Source organism: Nerophis lumbriciformis, linkage group LG09 (genome assembly GCF_033978685.3).
Source record: "Nerophis lumbriciformis linkage group LG09, RoL_Nlum_v2.1, whole genome shotgun sequence".
Lineage (NCBI taxonomy): Eukaryota > Metazoa > Chordata > Actinopteri > Syngnathiformes > Syngnathidae > Nerophis > Nerophis lumbriciformis.
The window spans coordinates 9,926,496-9,939,854 of record NC_084556.2 but is presented as its reverse complement, the minus strand read 5'-3'; the positions used below and the strand labels follow the sequence as shown (position 1 = coordinate 9,939,854).

The following is a 13,359-nucleotide window of genomic DNA, read 5'->3' as shown; positions in this document are numbered from 1 at the left end:
AATGCACTTTGTGACTTCAATAATAAATATTACAGTGCCATGTTGGCATTTTTTTTTCCATAACTTGAGTTGATTTATTTTGGAAAACCTTGTTACATTGTTTAATGCATCCAGCGGGGCATCACAACAAAATTAGGCATAATAATGTGTTAATTCCACGACTGTATATATCGGTATCGGTAATTAAGAGTAGGACAATATCGGAATATCGGATATCGGCAAAAAAGCCATTATCGGACATCTCTAGGTTAAATGTCACTTAGTGTGCAGAATGGACATTTAATGATGTTCTAGCAGTAATTTGACACCAAATGTGAGTTTGACCATTTTGTTTTTCTATAGAGAATAAACTACCTTAGCATGATGTTGCTGCTCGAATGGGCGTGTAAGGTTAGCACTGTCGCTAAAACGATTTGGTATAACAACATTCAGGGACGATCTTATTTTTTTTTTTAGAACGATCCGAAACGATTCAGTGAGTTGAAATCGATTCAGTAACTTTTTAGCAAAAAACTAAATCAAGCATTGTGACTGAGAAACAAATAGAGGGTATAAGACACCGTAGGTGACGTTTCCTATTTTGCGGTTATTTCTTGTAAGGGAATTATGTATGAATGAATTATGGATACAAACAAGCAATGTATTCACATCTTATTTGAATAAAGTGCAACCAACACTTTAGGTTGAATTAACAAGAGGACATTGAAACAACATTTAAGCAATTTTCAGAAAAAGTATAGTAATCCACACTTCAACACTTTTGCTGTTGTTTTCCAACATTGTAATAATACAATATTAATATGAAACATAGTGCAACCAACATCTCTTCAAGTTGAAGTACCAGTATTTTTTATTTTTTTTTACCTTATGAGTTTAGTGTTTTGATGTGGTTAGTGCTTTTGTTCCTGTCCTGTGCTTTTATTTTGGTGGCATTTCCGTTTTTGTGTTTCCCTGCAGCTACTTGACTCCTGCTTCTGAGCATTATTCCCCCCACCTGTTTTCTGTTATCAATCAAGACTATTTAAAGGGGAACATTATCACAATTTCAGAATGGTTAAAACCATTAAAAATCAGTTCCCAGTGGCTTATTATATTTTTCGAAGTTTTTTTCAAAATTTTACCCATCACGCAATATCCCTAAAAAAAGCTTCAAAGTGCCGGATTTTAACCATCGTTATAAACACCCGTCCATTTTCCTGTGACGTCACATAGTGAAGCCAACACAAACAAACATGGCGGAAAGAACAGCAAGCTATAGCGACATTAGCTCGGATTCAGACTCGGATTTCAGCGGCTTAAGCGATTCAACAGATTACGAATTTATTGAAATGGATGGTTGTAGTGTGGAGGCAGGTAGCGAAAACGAAATTGAAGAAGAAACTGAAGCTATTGAGCCATATCGGTTTGAACCGTATGCAAGCGAAACCGACGAAAACGACACGACAGCCAGAGACACGGGAGAAAGCGAGGACGAATTCGGCGATCGCCTTCTAACCAACGATTGGTATGTGTTTGTTTGGCATTAAAGGAAACTAACAACTATGAACTAGGTTTACAGCATATGAAATACATTTGGCAACAACATGCACTTTGAGAGTGCAGACAGCCCAATTTTCATCAATTAATATATTCTGTAGACATACCCTCATCCGCGCTCTTTTCCTGAAAGCTGATCTGTCCAGTATAAGGGACGGTGTGAGTCAAGACATCCAGGGGGTTTAGCTCGCTCGTCTGCGGGAACAAACTGCCGCCATTGCTTGCCGTGCTACCGAGGTCCTTTGTCCCTGAATTGCTCACACACTCCAGCAGATTCAATGGGGGTCTGGCGGCAGATTTCTTTGACTTTATCGTTGGAAATGCATCTGCTTTGAGTGTCGCAGGATATCCACACATTCTTGCCATCTCTGTCGTAGCATAGCTTTCGTCGGTAAAGTGTGCGGAACAAACGTCCAATTTCTTGCCACTTTCGCATCTTTGGGCCACTGGTGCAACTTGAATCCGTTCCTGTTCGTGTTGTTACACCCTCCGACAACACACCGACGAGGCATGATGTCTCCAAGGTACGGAAAACAGTCAAAAAAACGGAAAATAACAGAGCTGATTTGACTCGGTGTTTGAGAAAATGGCGGATTGCTTCCCGATGTGACGTCACAACGTGACTTCATCGCTCTGAGAGCGAATATTAGAAAGGCGTTTAATTCGCCAAAATTCACCCATTTAGAGTTCGGAAATCAGTTAAAAAAATATATGGTCTTTTTTCTGCAACATCAAAGTATATATTGACGCTTACATAGGTCTGGTGAAAATGTTCCCCTTTAAGTTGTGCCGGTCCCGTCTTTTGTTGTCGGGACATTGTCACTTGTCATGTCAAGTACGCATGTACTTTGTCTCTGCTCCACAAGTGTCGTAAGTCTTTGCTGTTCTCCAGCATTCTCTTTTTGTTTACTTTGTGGCCCGTTGAGTTTAGTTGTTGTCGTGCATCGCTTCCCCTGTACTTTCAGAGCACTTCCCAGTTGCTCTCGCCTTTTGGTTTGTTATTAAAACCTTATGTGGCATTCATCTTCCTCTGTTGCCATTTATAATATAAAGAAGTGTAAAGTTCTTACTTATATCTGTCAATAGAGTAGCTATCAAAGCGCTAAAAACTGTAGTGGGTTTACATAATTCACCCACGGAACTTTAGTTATTAGAGGGTTCCGGTCGGACGTTTTTTCACGGGACACATTTCCGGCGTTGTTGTTGCACTAGTGAGCCACGGATGAGGAGATGCTGCTCCGTTGTTGATTTAAATAAAGTTTGAATGTCATTAAAACAGTTAGCGCCATCTTTTGACACTTCTTCCACTCCCGTCCTTGCACGCTACACCGCTACAACAAAAATGACGGGGAGAAGACGCTGCCGAAGGTGAGCCACGTATATAAGACCGCCCACAAAACGGCGCATCCTGAAGCGACTGTCAGAAAGCTACTTGAAAATGGTCTGTAAAACATAATCTATGCAACACTTTCACCAAATAACCACCATAACATGTTATGTAGACCAGTGGTCCCCAACCACCGGGCCGTGGATCGATTGGTACCGGGACGCACAAGAAATAAAAAAAATAAAAAATAAAAAATAAATATATATTTATTTATTAAATCAACATAAAAAACACAAGATACACTAGTGCACCAACCCAAAAAAACTCCCTCCCCATTTACACTCATTCGCACAAAAGGGTTGTTTCTTTCTGTTATTAATATTTCTGGTTCCTCCATTATATATCAATATATATCAATACAGTCTGCAGGAATACAGTCCGTAAGCACACATGATTGTATTTCTTTATGACAAAAAAAACAAAAAACAAACCCCCCCCCCCCCCCCCCCGGTCTGTGGGACGAATTTTCAAGCGTTGACCGGTCCGCAGCCACAAAAAGGTTGGGGACCACTGATGTAGACCACAAGATAGTGTTTTAAATAAATAAATAAAAATCATAATATGACCCCGTTAATGCGTCTTATAATCCGGTGCGCCTTTTGTATGAAAAAAGCCCTGAATAGACCCGCTCATCGGCAGTGCCCCTTTTAATCCGGTGCGCCCTATGGTCCGGAAAATACGGTATATACTGCTTATAAATTCATAGTACATTTTTGAACTTGCCTCTTAAAAGAATCAAATCATTGGTAACCATAACCGTCCAAATTGAAACGATTAGGGATGTCCGATAATGGCTTTTTGCTGATATCCGATATTCCGATATTGTCCAACTCTTTAATTACCGATACCGATATCAACCGATATATACAGTCGTGGAATTAACACATTATTATGCCTATTTTGGACAACCTGGCATGGTGAAGATAAGGTCCTTTAAAAAAAAATTAATACAATAAGATAAATAAATTAAAAACATTTTCTTGAATAAAAAAGAAAGTAAAACAATATAAAAATAGTTACATAGAAACTAGTAATTAATGAAAATAAGGAACATTAACTGTTAAAGGTTAGTACTATTAGTGGACCAGCAGCACGCACAATCATGTGTGCTTACGGACTGTATCCCTTGCAGACTGTATTGATATATATTGATATATAATGTAGGAACCAGAATATTAATAACAGAAAGAAACAACCCTTCTGTGTGAACGAGTGTGAATGAGTGTAAATGGGGGAGGTAGGTTTTTTGGGTTGGTGCACTAATTGTAAGTGTATCTTGTGTTTTTTATGTTGATTTAATTAAAAAAAAACAAAAAAAACCGATACGGATAATAAAAAAAACCCGATACCAATAATTTCCGATATTACATTTTAACGCATTTATCGGCCGATATTATCGGACATCTCTAGAAACGATGCCTAACACTACAATACAAAACAATACAGAACAACAGAATGTTCTATTGTCTTTTGAATGACACTGAATATACAAAGAAAAACCTGTCGTAACGTCTTGAAAATTAAACAAAATATCAATCAATCAATCAATCAATGTTTATTTATATAGCCCTAAATCACAAGTGTCTCAAAGGGCTGCACAAGCCACAAGGACATCCTCGGTACAAATAACGGAAATTTGGCTGACTTAAACCAAAACCGCAGCCCTATTTTCCGTGCTGAACTCAGTGCGTGGCAGATTGCATGTAACGGGGAAAAAAAGGTGGTCCATCTACACTTTTCTCCGGTTTTCACAGCTTTTAGTGCTTTTCTCTACAAAGTCGTACATGTACAGTCGGTGCCTCATGTTGATAATCCATTCCGAAATCTTTTCTGAACGTTGCAATCGAGAGCTTGAGAAGGCAAATATTGAAAGGAATATGATTAAGGAGCAAAGTGAGTGACCTGCAGCTGAAAGCAGGGAAAAATAAACGCGTTTTGCTCAAAGAAAAAAAACGTCTGCTGGAGTCAGCACGCACGAGGAAAGATGGAAGAAAGAAAGATTGACACGGCGGATTCTGTCCATCCGGGGGTAGATTTTCCAATGCCGCCGTATCGTTCGGACGCAAAAGACACTCCCATGTGCGTGTTTACTCAAAGAGTGATTTGTAACCCTCTGAGCCTGCCAGCTCTATTAAGAGGGTGACCATAGGGGGGGGTGCGGCGCAAAAGAGGAAAGTGGGAGCGGAGTTATGGTGGCCGCTGGCACAGGTGAAGGGATGATTAACGACGTAATGACATGAAGTCGTTATAACCAGGCAACCTGAGCACGTCTGCTGACACGTGGAAGCACCAGAAAGGATGGAGGGTTACAAATTACCCCAAACTTTCACTCTATCTTCCCATCTTATAGAAATAAATATACTTTAGAGTACTCTGTGTACATCTTGACACTCAAACATTATAACTACCGTTTTTTCCCCCCTGGACTACAGCAGCTACTTTTTTCCCCACGCTTTGATCCTTGCGGCTTATAAAACGGTGTGGCTAATTTATGGATGTTTCTTTGCTAACTGCCATAAAGTTTCGTATTCAACAAATAGTTTTCATATTGCGCCAACAAAGACACTGGAAAGGGGTGTTTTTGTTTATGCTGCGGCGCCATCACTGCAGGTGCTGCTGGTTGAGATGTACTTCCAGTTTTGCTCCTTGAACCGGAAGTATTTGTCCACAGCGTTTCTGCTCGAAAGGATGCTTCATTCATCACTCCAGGCAACGTTTGTAAGTTTTATGTCATGATCCGTTGCTCGGATCATAGTTTGTTTGGGGCGGCATGGCGTAGTGGGTAGAGCAACCATGCCAGAAACCTGAGGGTTGCAGGTTCGCTCCCCGCCTCTTACCATCCAAAAATCGCTGCCGTTGTGTCCTTGGGCGGGACACTTCACCCTTTGCCCCTGGTGCCACTCACGCCGGTGAATTGAATGATGAATGATAGGTGGTGGTCGGAGGGGCCGTTGGCGCAAATTGCAGCCACGCTTCCGTCAGTCTACCCCAGGGCAGCTGTGGCTATGAAAGTAGCTTACCACCACCAGGTGTGAATGATTGATGGGTTCTACATGTAAAGCGACTTTGGGTACTTAGAAAAGCGCTATATAAATCCCAGTTATATATATATATATATTGTTTATGTTTGATTTCACATGCTGGCTTAGTTCTGTTTCAGCACCCCTGTTTTGTGTCTCCTTGGTTGCCATGTCTATTCATTGTTTTCACCTGGCTCTGATTAGTGTTCCGGATGCTCACCTGTTTCCGGGCACTAATTCGAAAGCTATTTAGTCCTGCTTTTCGCCACACTCGGTCCGGTGCTTTAGTTTGCTTCCATGCAACAGTTTACGTCGATTACCCTTTGGATCCCTGAGCTAAGCTTTGCCTTATGCGTTTCCTCGTTAGCTATTCCGTTAGCTCCCTGTGCTATAGGCATTCCTTCTTGTGTTTGTTTGTTTGTTCCTGCCTGATTTATGAACATTAAATAATTTTGTTACCTGCACTCTGCATCCGGAGTTCCATCTGCATCTTGGGAGCGACCGCGACGTAACATTTTACAATACAACTAAAACAATTCATACTTATTAATCCGTCCCCTGTGTGATGTCTGTAGGAGTTTTTTCATGCATATTTGTGCGTGCTATTGTGACGGAATTTATGATGGCGCTGTTAGCATTTGCCAATATGCTAACACGTTTACAAGTGTCTTTGTTAGCATCATTACCTCAGAATGGCATTATTTTTGTATTGTTTCAGTATTGCAAATTCATCAAAACATCCCAGTGGAGTTATTGAGTCTGTTTAGCTGATTGGAGAGCTAGTTTCCATATTGCTGGGTATTGTGGCCAAACAGCTCATTTTTTGTTTAATCTGACATCACATGGACAAAGATAAGACCTTCTGGAGGAAAGTTCTGTGGTCAGATGAAAGAAAATTTGAGCCGTTTGGCCACAATACCCAGCAATATGTTTGGAGGAGAAAAGGTGAGGCCTTTAATCTCAGGAACACCATACCTACCGTCAAGCATGGTGATGGTAGTATTATGCTCTGGGCTTGTTTTGGTGCAAATGGAACTGGTGCTTTACAGAGAGTAAATGGGACAATGAAAAAGGAGGATTATCTCCAAAATCTTCAGGACAACCTGAAGGTTGGATCTTGGGCGCAGTTGGGTGTTCCAACAGGACAATGACCCCCAAACTCACATCAAAAGTGGTAAAGGAATGGCTAAATCAGGCTAGAATTAAGGTTTTTCCCAAAGTCCTGACTTAAACGTGTAGACAATGCTGAAGAAACAAGTCCAAGTCAGAAAACCAACAAATTGAGCTGAACTGCACCAACTTTGCCAAGAGGAGTGGTCAAAAATTCAACCAGAAGCTTACGAATGGCTACCAAAAGCGCCTTATTGCAGTGAAACTTGCCAAGGGACATGTAACCAAATATTAACATTGCTGTATGAATTTTATGTGACATTTATTCCATTAAGAAGAAAGGCATGACAATGATTAGAGAAGAACGAACATCATTAAAAGTTATTATTTTTAATATTTTTACACCATTTAATGTACATTTTGTTGTTGTTTATTATTTGGCTTTTTAGAAGAGGTTATTCCAAAAGAAGGAGCAGCGTTGTGATGAGAGATAAAGAACGCAGAAAGTTACATAAAGAGCAATTTGAAAACAGTCATTTTTTTAGTAGGTGTGTCCCGATACAACGGATTCACTTCAGATACGATATTGGAGCCTTGTGTGTTGGTTAAAATATTAGAAAATGTTTGATCAAGTGAAATGACTCAGAGAACAATGGTAGGCATGACAAACATTAACCTAATGACTTGTTTCGTGTTTTGGCAACCACTTGTGGTCACAATCATTCATAAAGTCAAACACACGACTCCGTAAGTTGAAAGATGCAGACACGTTTGTTACTGGATACTTTCAGATACTTCTGCTTTGGAAACTTTGTACGCGTACATTTTTTTTTATACTTGCTTATATTGACAAATGTACTGTTTTAGACTGCAATATTGCTTAATCAAGGACACTTTTTGCGTACAGTATGTCTAGCTTATGTGCTTAGCTGTTGTGTAGCTGCTACGGTATATCGCCGACCATGTTTACCTTTTGTAAATGACTTGACTAAAATACAAGACAACATCAAACTTGTGTGCATCTGACCACAGAACTTTCCTCGAGAAGGTCTTATCTTTGTCCGTGTGATGTCAGATGAAACAAAAATTGGGCTGTTTGGCCACAATACCCAGCAATATGTTTGGAGGAGAAAAAGTGAAGCCTTTAATCCCAGAAACACCATGCCTACCGCCAAGCATGGTGGTGGTAGCATTATGCTCTGGGCCTGTTTTGCTGCCAATGGAACTGGTGCTTTACAGAGAGTAAATGGGACAATGAAAAAGGAGGATTACCTCCAAATTCTTCAGGACAACCTGAAGGTTGGGTCTTGGGTGCAGTTGGGTGTTCCAACAGGACAATGACCCCAAACACACGTCAAAAGTGGTAAAGGAATGGCTAAATCAGGCTAGAATTAAGGTTTTAGAATGGCCTTCCCAAAATCCTGTCTTAAACGTGTGGACAATGCTGAAGAAACAAGTTAATGTCAGGAAACCAACAAATTTAGCTGAACTGCACCAATTTTGTCAAGAGGAGTGGTCAAAAATTCAACCAGAAGCTTGTGGATGGCTACCAAAAGCGCCTTATTGCAGTGAAACTCGCCAAGGGACATGTAAGCAAATATTAACAATGCTGTATGAATACTTTTGACCCAGCAGATTTGGTCACATTTTCAGTAGACCCATAATAAATTCATAAAAAAACCAAACTTCATGAATGTTTTTTGTGACCAACAAGTATGTGCTCCAATCACTCTATCACAAAAAAAGTAGTAGAAATTATTGGAAACTCAAGACAGCTATAACATTATGTTCTTTACAAGTGTATGTAAACTTTTGACCACGACTGTATGTAAACATATTTATATCTTCTAAAAATTTGGTGGGTGTGGCTTGAATACCTGTGCGATCTACAGGCCGGAAAATAAGTAAGTCATAACTCCAATCAAGCGAGGTAGGGGGTCGGCATGAGAGCTGCCGGCGACTGGGGAGCAGCGGTTCACGGGGAGCCCTTCCCTCACACTGGAATGTTGTGGGTGTACGCTGTACTGTACTTACAGTACATGTTGTATTTTACTGTCATGTCTGGCAAAAGGGAAGTTGCTGCCTCAGCGCATTTTCAATTCACATTGCAAAGCAAATATATGCAAACATCGCAGTTGAGACCTCAGAGACCTTATAAGAGGTTATTGATTTAAAAAAACTCCTAAATGGGTGAGGGATACACTTTGAAACATACTTCAGTAAACTCTTCCAAACAATTTATTTCCCTATATTTACATGTATTTGATGATTTTAAATTGTATTAATTACTTGACGTTATTTTTCTTACATTTCCTTCAAGGAACACGTTCACTTTCAACATGAAGTGTGTGTTTATGAGGCTCTCCTTTCCAAACCAATTTCCAGTTTATATTGTGTGTGAACGTCTCCGTCGAATGTCTTTGAAACGTCTTTTGACGCACAAACAAATGTTGAAAAGGGAAGGATCAGAGAGAAATATTGTTGCGGCCGATGTCGTCAGCGCGTCGGAGACTTTTAAAAGAAGAAGGGAAAACAAAGTGTGTCGGGAGCTGCATCGTACCTGTGACGAGTTGCGTTAGCAGCTGGTTGTTGCTGTTGACGACGTTGACCGACACGTTTCTGGACGACTGCAGGAACAGGGGGCGACCCTGCGGGATGACAAACACAACCACTTAGTTCTTTAAGTCCAAACGACATACTATCAATAGTATTGTTCATTGCACTGTATACACAAGTCTCCAATGTGTATCAGTGGCGCATGTCGGCTGATGGCATGACTCCAGGATGCAGAGATAGAAGGCGGCGTGTAAGCCGAATAGTTACATTCTTTAACAGCAGAAACAAAAGGCTAGTGCAGGGGTCGGCAACCCAAAATGTTGAAATGACCAAAAATACAAAAAAAAAACCTCTGTCTGGAGCCCCAAAAAATTAAAAGCTATATATAAGTCTTATAATGAAGGCAACACATGATTTTAGTGTCTATATTAGCTATTTTAGCCTACTATCAAAATGACTGCGTCGAAGGCTGACGCAAATCTTGGTTGACAGAAATGTCGAAATGTAATATTTGTTCTACACATTTTTACAACATTGGAAAACATTCGTAAATCAGAGGCTGCTCAGAGGGTGAGATAACTCCTGGAAATGACTGTCTTAGAATGGCCAAAGGTACAGATGTGTGTGTCCAAGTTAAAGGAAACGGCAGGCTGTCTTCTTCTAATGGATTTATTACAATCTTTGCGAGCTGGGTAACGTTTGCTGTGGTCTGGAACAACATGGCGCACTAACAACTATCAGAAATGCGGCCAATATTACATACAGATAATGTGTCAAGAGACATGCAAATATCAATTAAATACACAGAGGACATAAGTAAAGGAAATTGAATGAGTTTAAATATACCTACAAACGAGGCGTAATGATGCAATATGTACATACAGCTAGCCTAAATAGCATGTTAGCATCGATTAGCTTGCTGTCATGCACTGACCAAATATGCCTGATTAGCACTCCACACAAGTCAATAACGTCAACAAAGCTCACCTTTGTGCATTCACACACAGCATATAAAGTTTGGTGGACAAAATGAGACAAATAAGGAGTGGCATAAAACACGTCTTTCCGTGGGAGAGTCGGTGAAAGTTATACATGTAAACAAACTACGTTGAGTTCAATTGGTAGGACGATACGCCAAATACTCTCATCAGTGAAGCATGTATAACATTAACAATGGTATTTATACAATTAGGCAGGTTTGTGTCATGTTTGTCCTCCTATAAACACTATATTAAAACAATAAATATATTTGTTTCCATTTTCATACATTTTTGAAAAAGCTCCAGGGAGTCACTAGGGCGGTGCGAAATAGCCGAGGGTTGCCGACCCAAGCAGCAGAGTAACACATGCCCACAAATAATATTATTTAGCTCATTCACGTAAGACACTAGACGCATAAGATTTCATGGGATTTAGCGATTAGGAGTGACAGATTGTTTGGTAAACGTATAGCATGTTCTATATGTTATAGTTATTTGAATGACTCTTACCATAATATGTTACGTTAACATACCAGGCACGTTCTCAGTTGGTTATTTATGCCTCATATAACGTACACTTATTCAGCCTGTTGTTCACTATTCTTTATTTATTTTAAATTGCCTTTCAAATGTCTATTCTTGGTGTTGGGTTTTATCAAATACATTTCCCCAAAAAAAGCGACTTATACTCCAGTGCGACTTATATATGTTTTATTTTCCTTCTTTATTATGCATTTTCGGCAGGTGCGACTTATACTCCGGTGCGACTTATACTCCGAAAAATACGGTAATTGAAATACCACAACACTGGATATTGTTCAGATAAGTTAAAATTAAGAACTTGCACACAAAGCAACACTGGAGGTGACTATGACGTGCGCATTTTCCCCGCATGCGTACTAGGTCGCGTTGCGCCGGCTGTTGGAGGGGGGGAGGGCGTCTTAAACGACCATTGTGTGTGTGTGGACAAGGATAAGGTTAGGTGGGATTTACCCTGGATAACCTTAGCCGGCTTAGTGTAGAAGGGGCCTAAGACTCAGGTTCAAATCATATATTCTATAGCAGGCGTGCACATTACGTCGATCGCGAGCAACCGGTCGATCGCGGAGGATGTGTCAGTCGATCGCCAACTAGGCGTTGAAAAAAATAGTCCTAAAAATGAGCGATCAGAAATCTTCACTATGACGTCACTTCCGTCACTTGATTGACATTCACGGCACCCGAGGGTCTTGTGAGATGACGCTGGCTGCTGCGAGCTCAGTGTGAAGGAAAAAAAGACCGTCAGGGATGCGAGAAACAGTTTTTTATTTCAACCATTCCTCCTGTCAAAAGCCTAAAAACTGACCACATAGTTCCTGTCTTCACAACAAAAGCGCTGCTCTATCCTGCCTGCGCTAACAAAATAAGAGTCTCAGAAAGCTGGCGTGCACAAGCCCGCAAGCCACGGAGTTTGCCGCCAATGTATTTCTTGTAAAGTGTATGAGAAGGAGTATGGAAGCTGGATATTGATAACAACTCTCCTGCCTGCTGGAGAAATTGTGGGAATTCAAATGCAAACCACTACCATGTTTTCTGGGACTGCTCCACCATAAAGGACTATTGGAAAGAGATACACCAAGCTCTACAGGATATTTTGAAAGTAAAACTTTGTTTTTTGGACATGTACCTCAGGACTGGCTGAAGAAAGATAAACACTTAATGAATATCCTACTGGTGGCTTGTAAAAAGACCATTAAATGGATATCCCAGGAGAGCCCAACTTTGAAGCAATGGATGGAAACAACAATGGACATATATAAAATGGAGAAGATAACCGCCTCTATTAATTATAAATTGGAGAAATTTACTTCATACTGGGAAAATTGGGTCAACTATGTCACGCCCCATAAACCTGACTTTAATTTTTCGAATTAGTGATTGTATTGCAAAAAAAAAAAAAAAAAAAAAGGGATTACTCCCTATATGTGTATATGTATGTATGTATATATATATATATATATATATGTATGTATATATTTATATATATGTATGTGTGGGTATATATATATATATATATATATATATATATATATATATATATATATATATATATATATATATATATATATATATATCTGTTTATATTTTATTTGATTTCTGATTACTATTATTATTAATGTATTATTATTATTATTATTTTTTTCTTTGTCTATTTAATTGATGTATTTGTAGATATTACTTTGTTTTTTTGTTGTTTCTTTCTTTTTTGGGGGGGGGGGGGGGGTTGGGTGGTATGGGTGGGATATAAACAAAAATATTTTGACATTTAGGGCAGATATGATGTAATGGATAGGAATGTCTGATGCTGGATGTCAATAAAAAAATGGAAGCTGGATAAATAAGATGGCAAAAAGCAACCACTTTCATGTGTTATTGGACAGAAAGGAGGACTTTTTTTCTCCTCCATTAAATGTGGACGTTGTCAGCACTACTGTCTGATTCCAATCAATGCAAGTCATCAGAATCAGGTAATACACCAACTTCAGTGATGTGCGGTGAGGTTGATGGCTGGTGAGGCACTGACTTCATCACAGTCAGATTTACAAACATATGAACCCTAAAGAGTATCTTTTTCACCATTTGATTGGCAGCAGTTAACGGGTTATGTTTAAAAGCTCATACCAGCATTCTTCCCTGCTTGGCACTCAGCATCAAGGGTTGGAATTGGGGGTTAAATCACCAAAAATTATTCCCGGGCGCGGCGCCGCTGCTGCCCACTGCTCCCCTCACC

General features: G+C 39.8%; 1 protein-coding gene across 3 annotated transcripts in view; it reads right to left on the bottom strand.

Moving 5' to 3' along the window:
• The window catches only part of sgcd (sarcoglycan, delta (dystrophin-associated glycoprotein)), a 547,116-nt gene that overhangs the window by 125,896 nt on the left and 407,861 nt on the right, over positions 1 to 13,359 (bottom strand). For all 3 annotated transcript variants that reach the window (XM_061962681.2, XM_061962678.2, XM_061962680.2), the window contains exon 4: positions 9,614 to 9,701. In XM_061962681.2, coding sequence (XP_061818665.1) covers positions 9,614 to 9,701 — 88 coding nt within the window. The remainder of the gene's footprint in view (positions 1 to 9,613; positions 9,702 to 13,359) is intronic.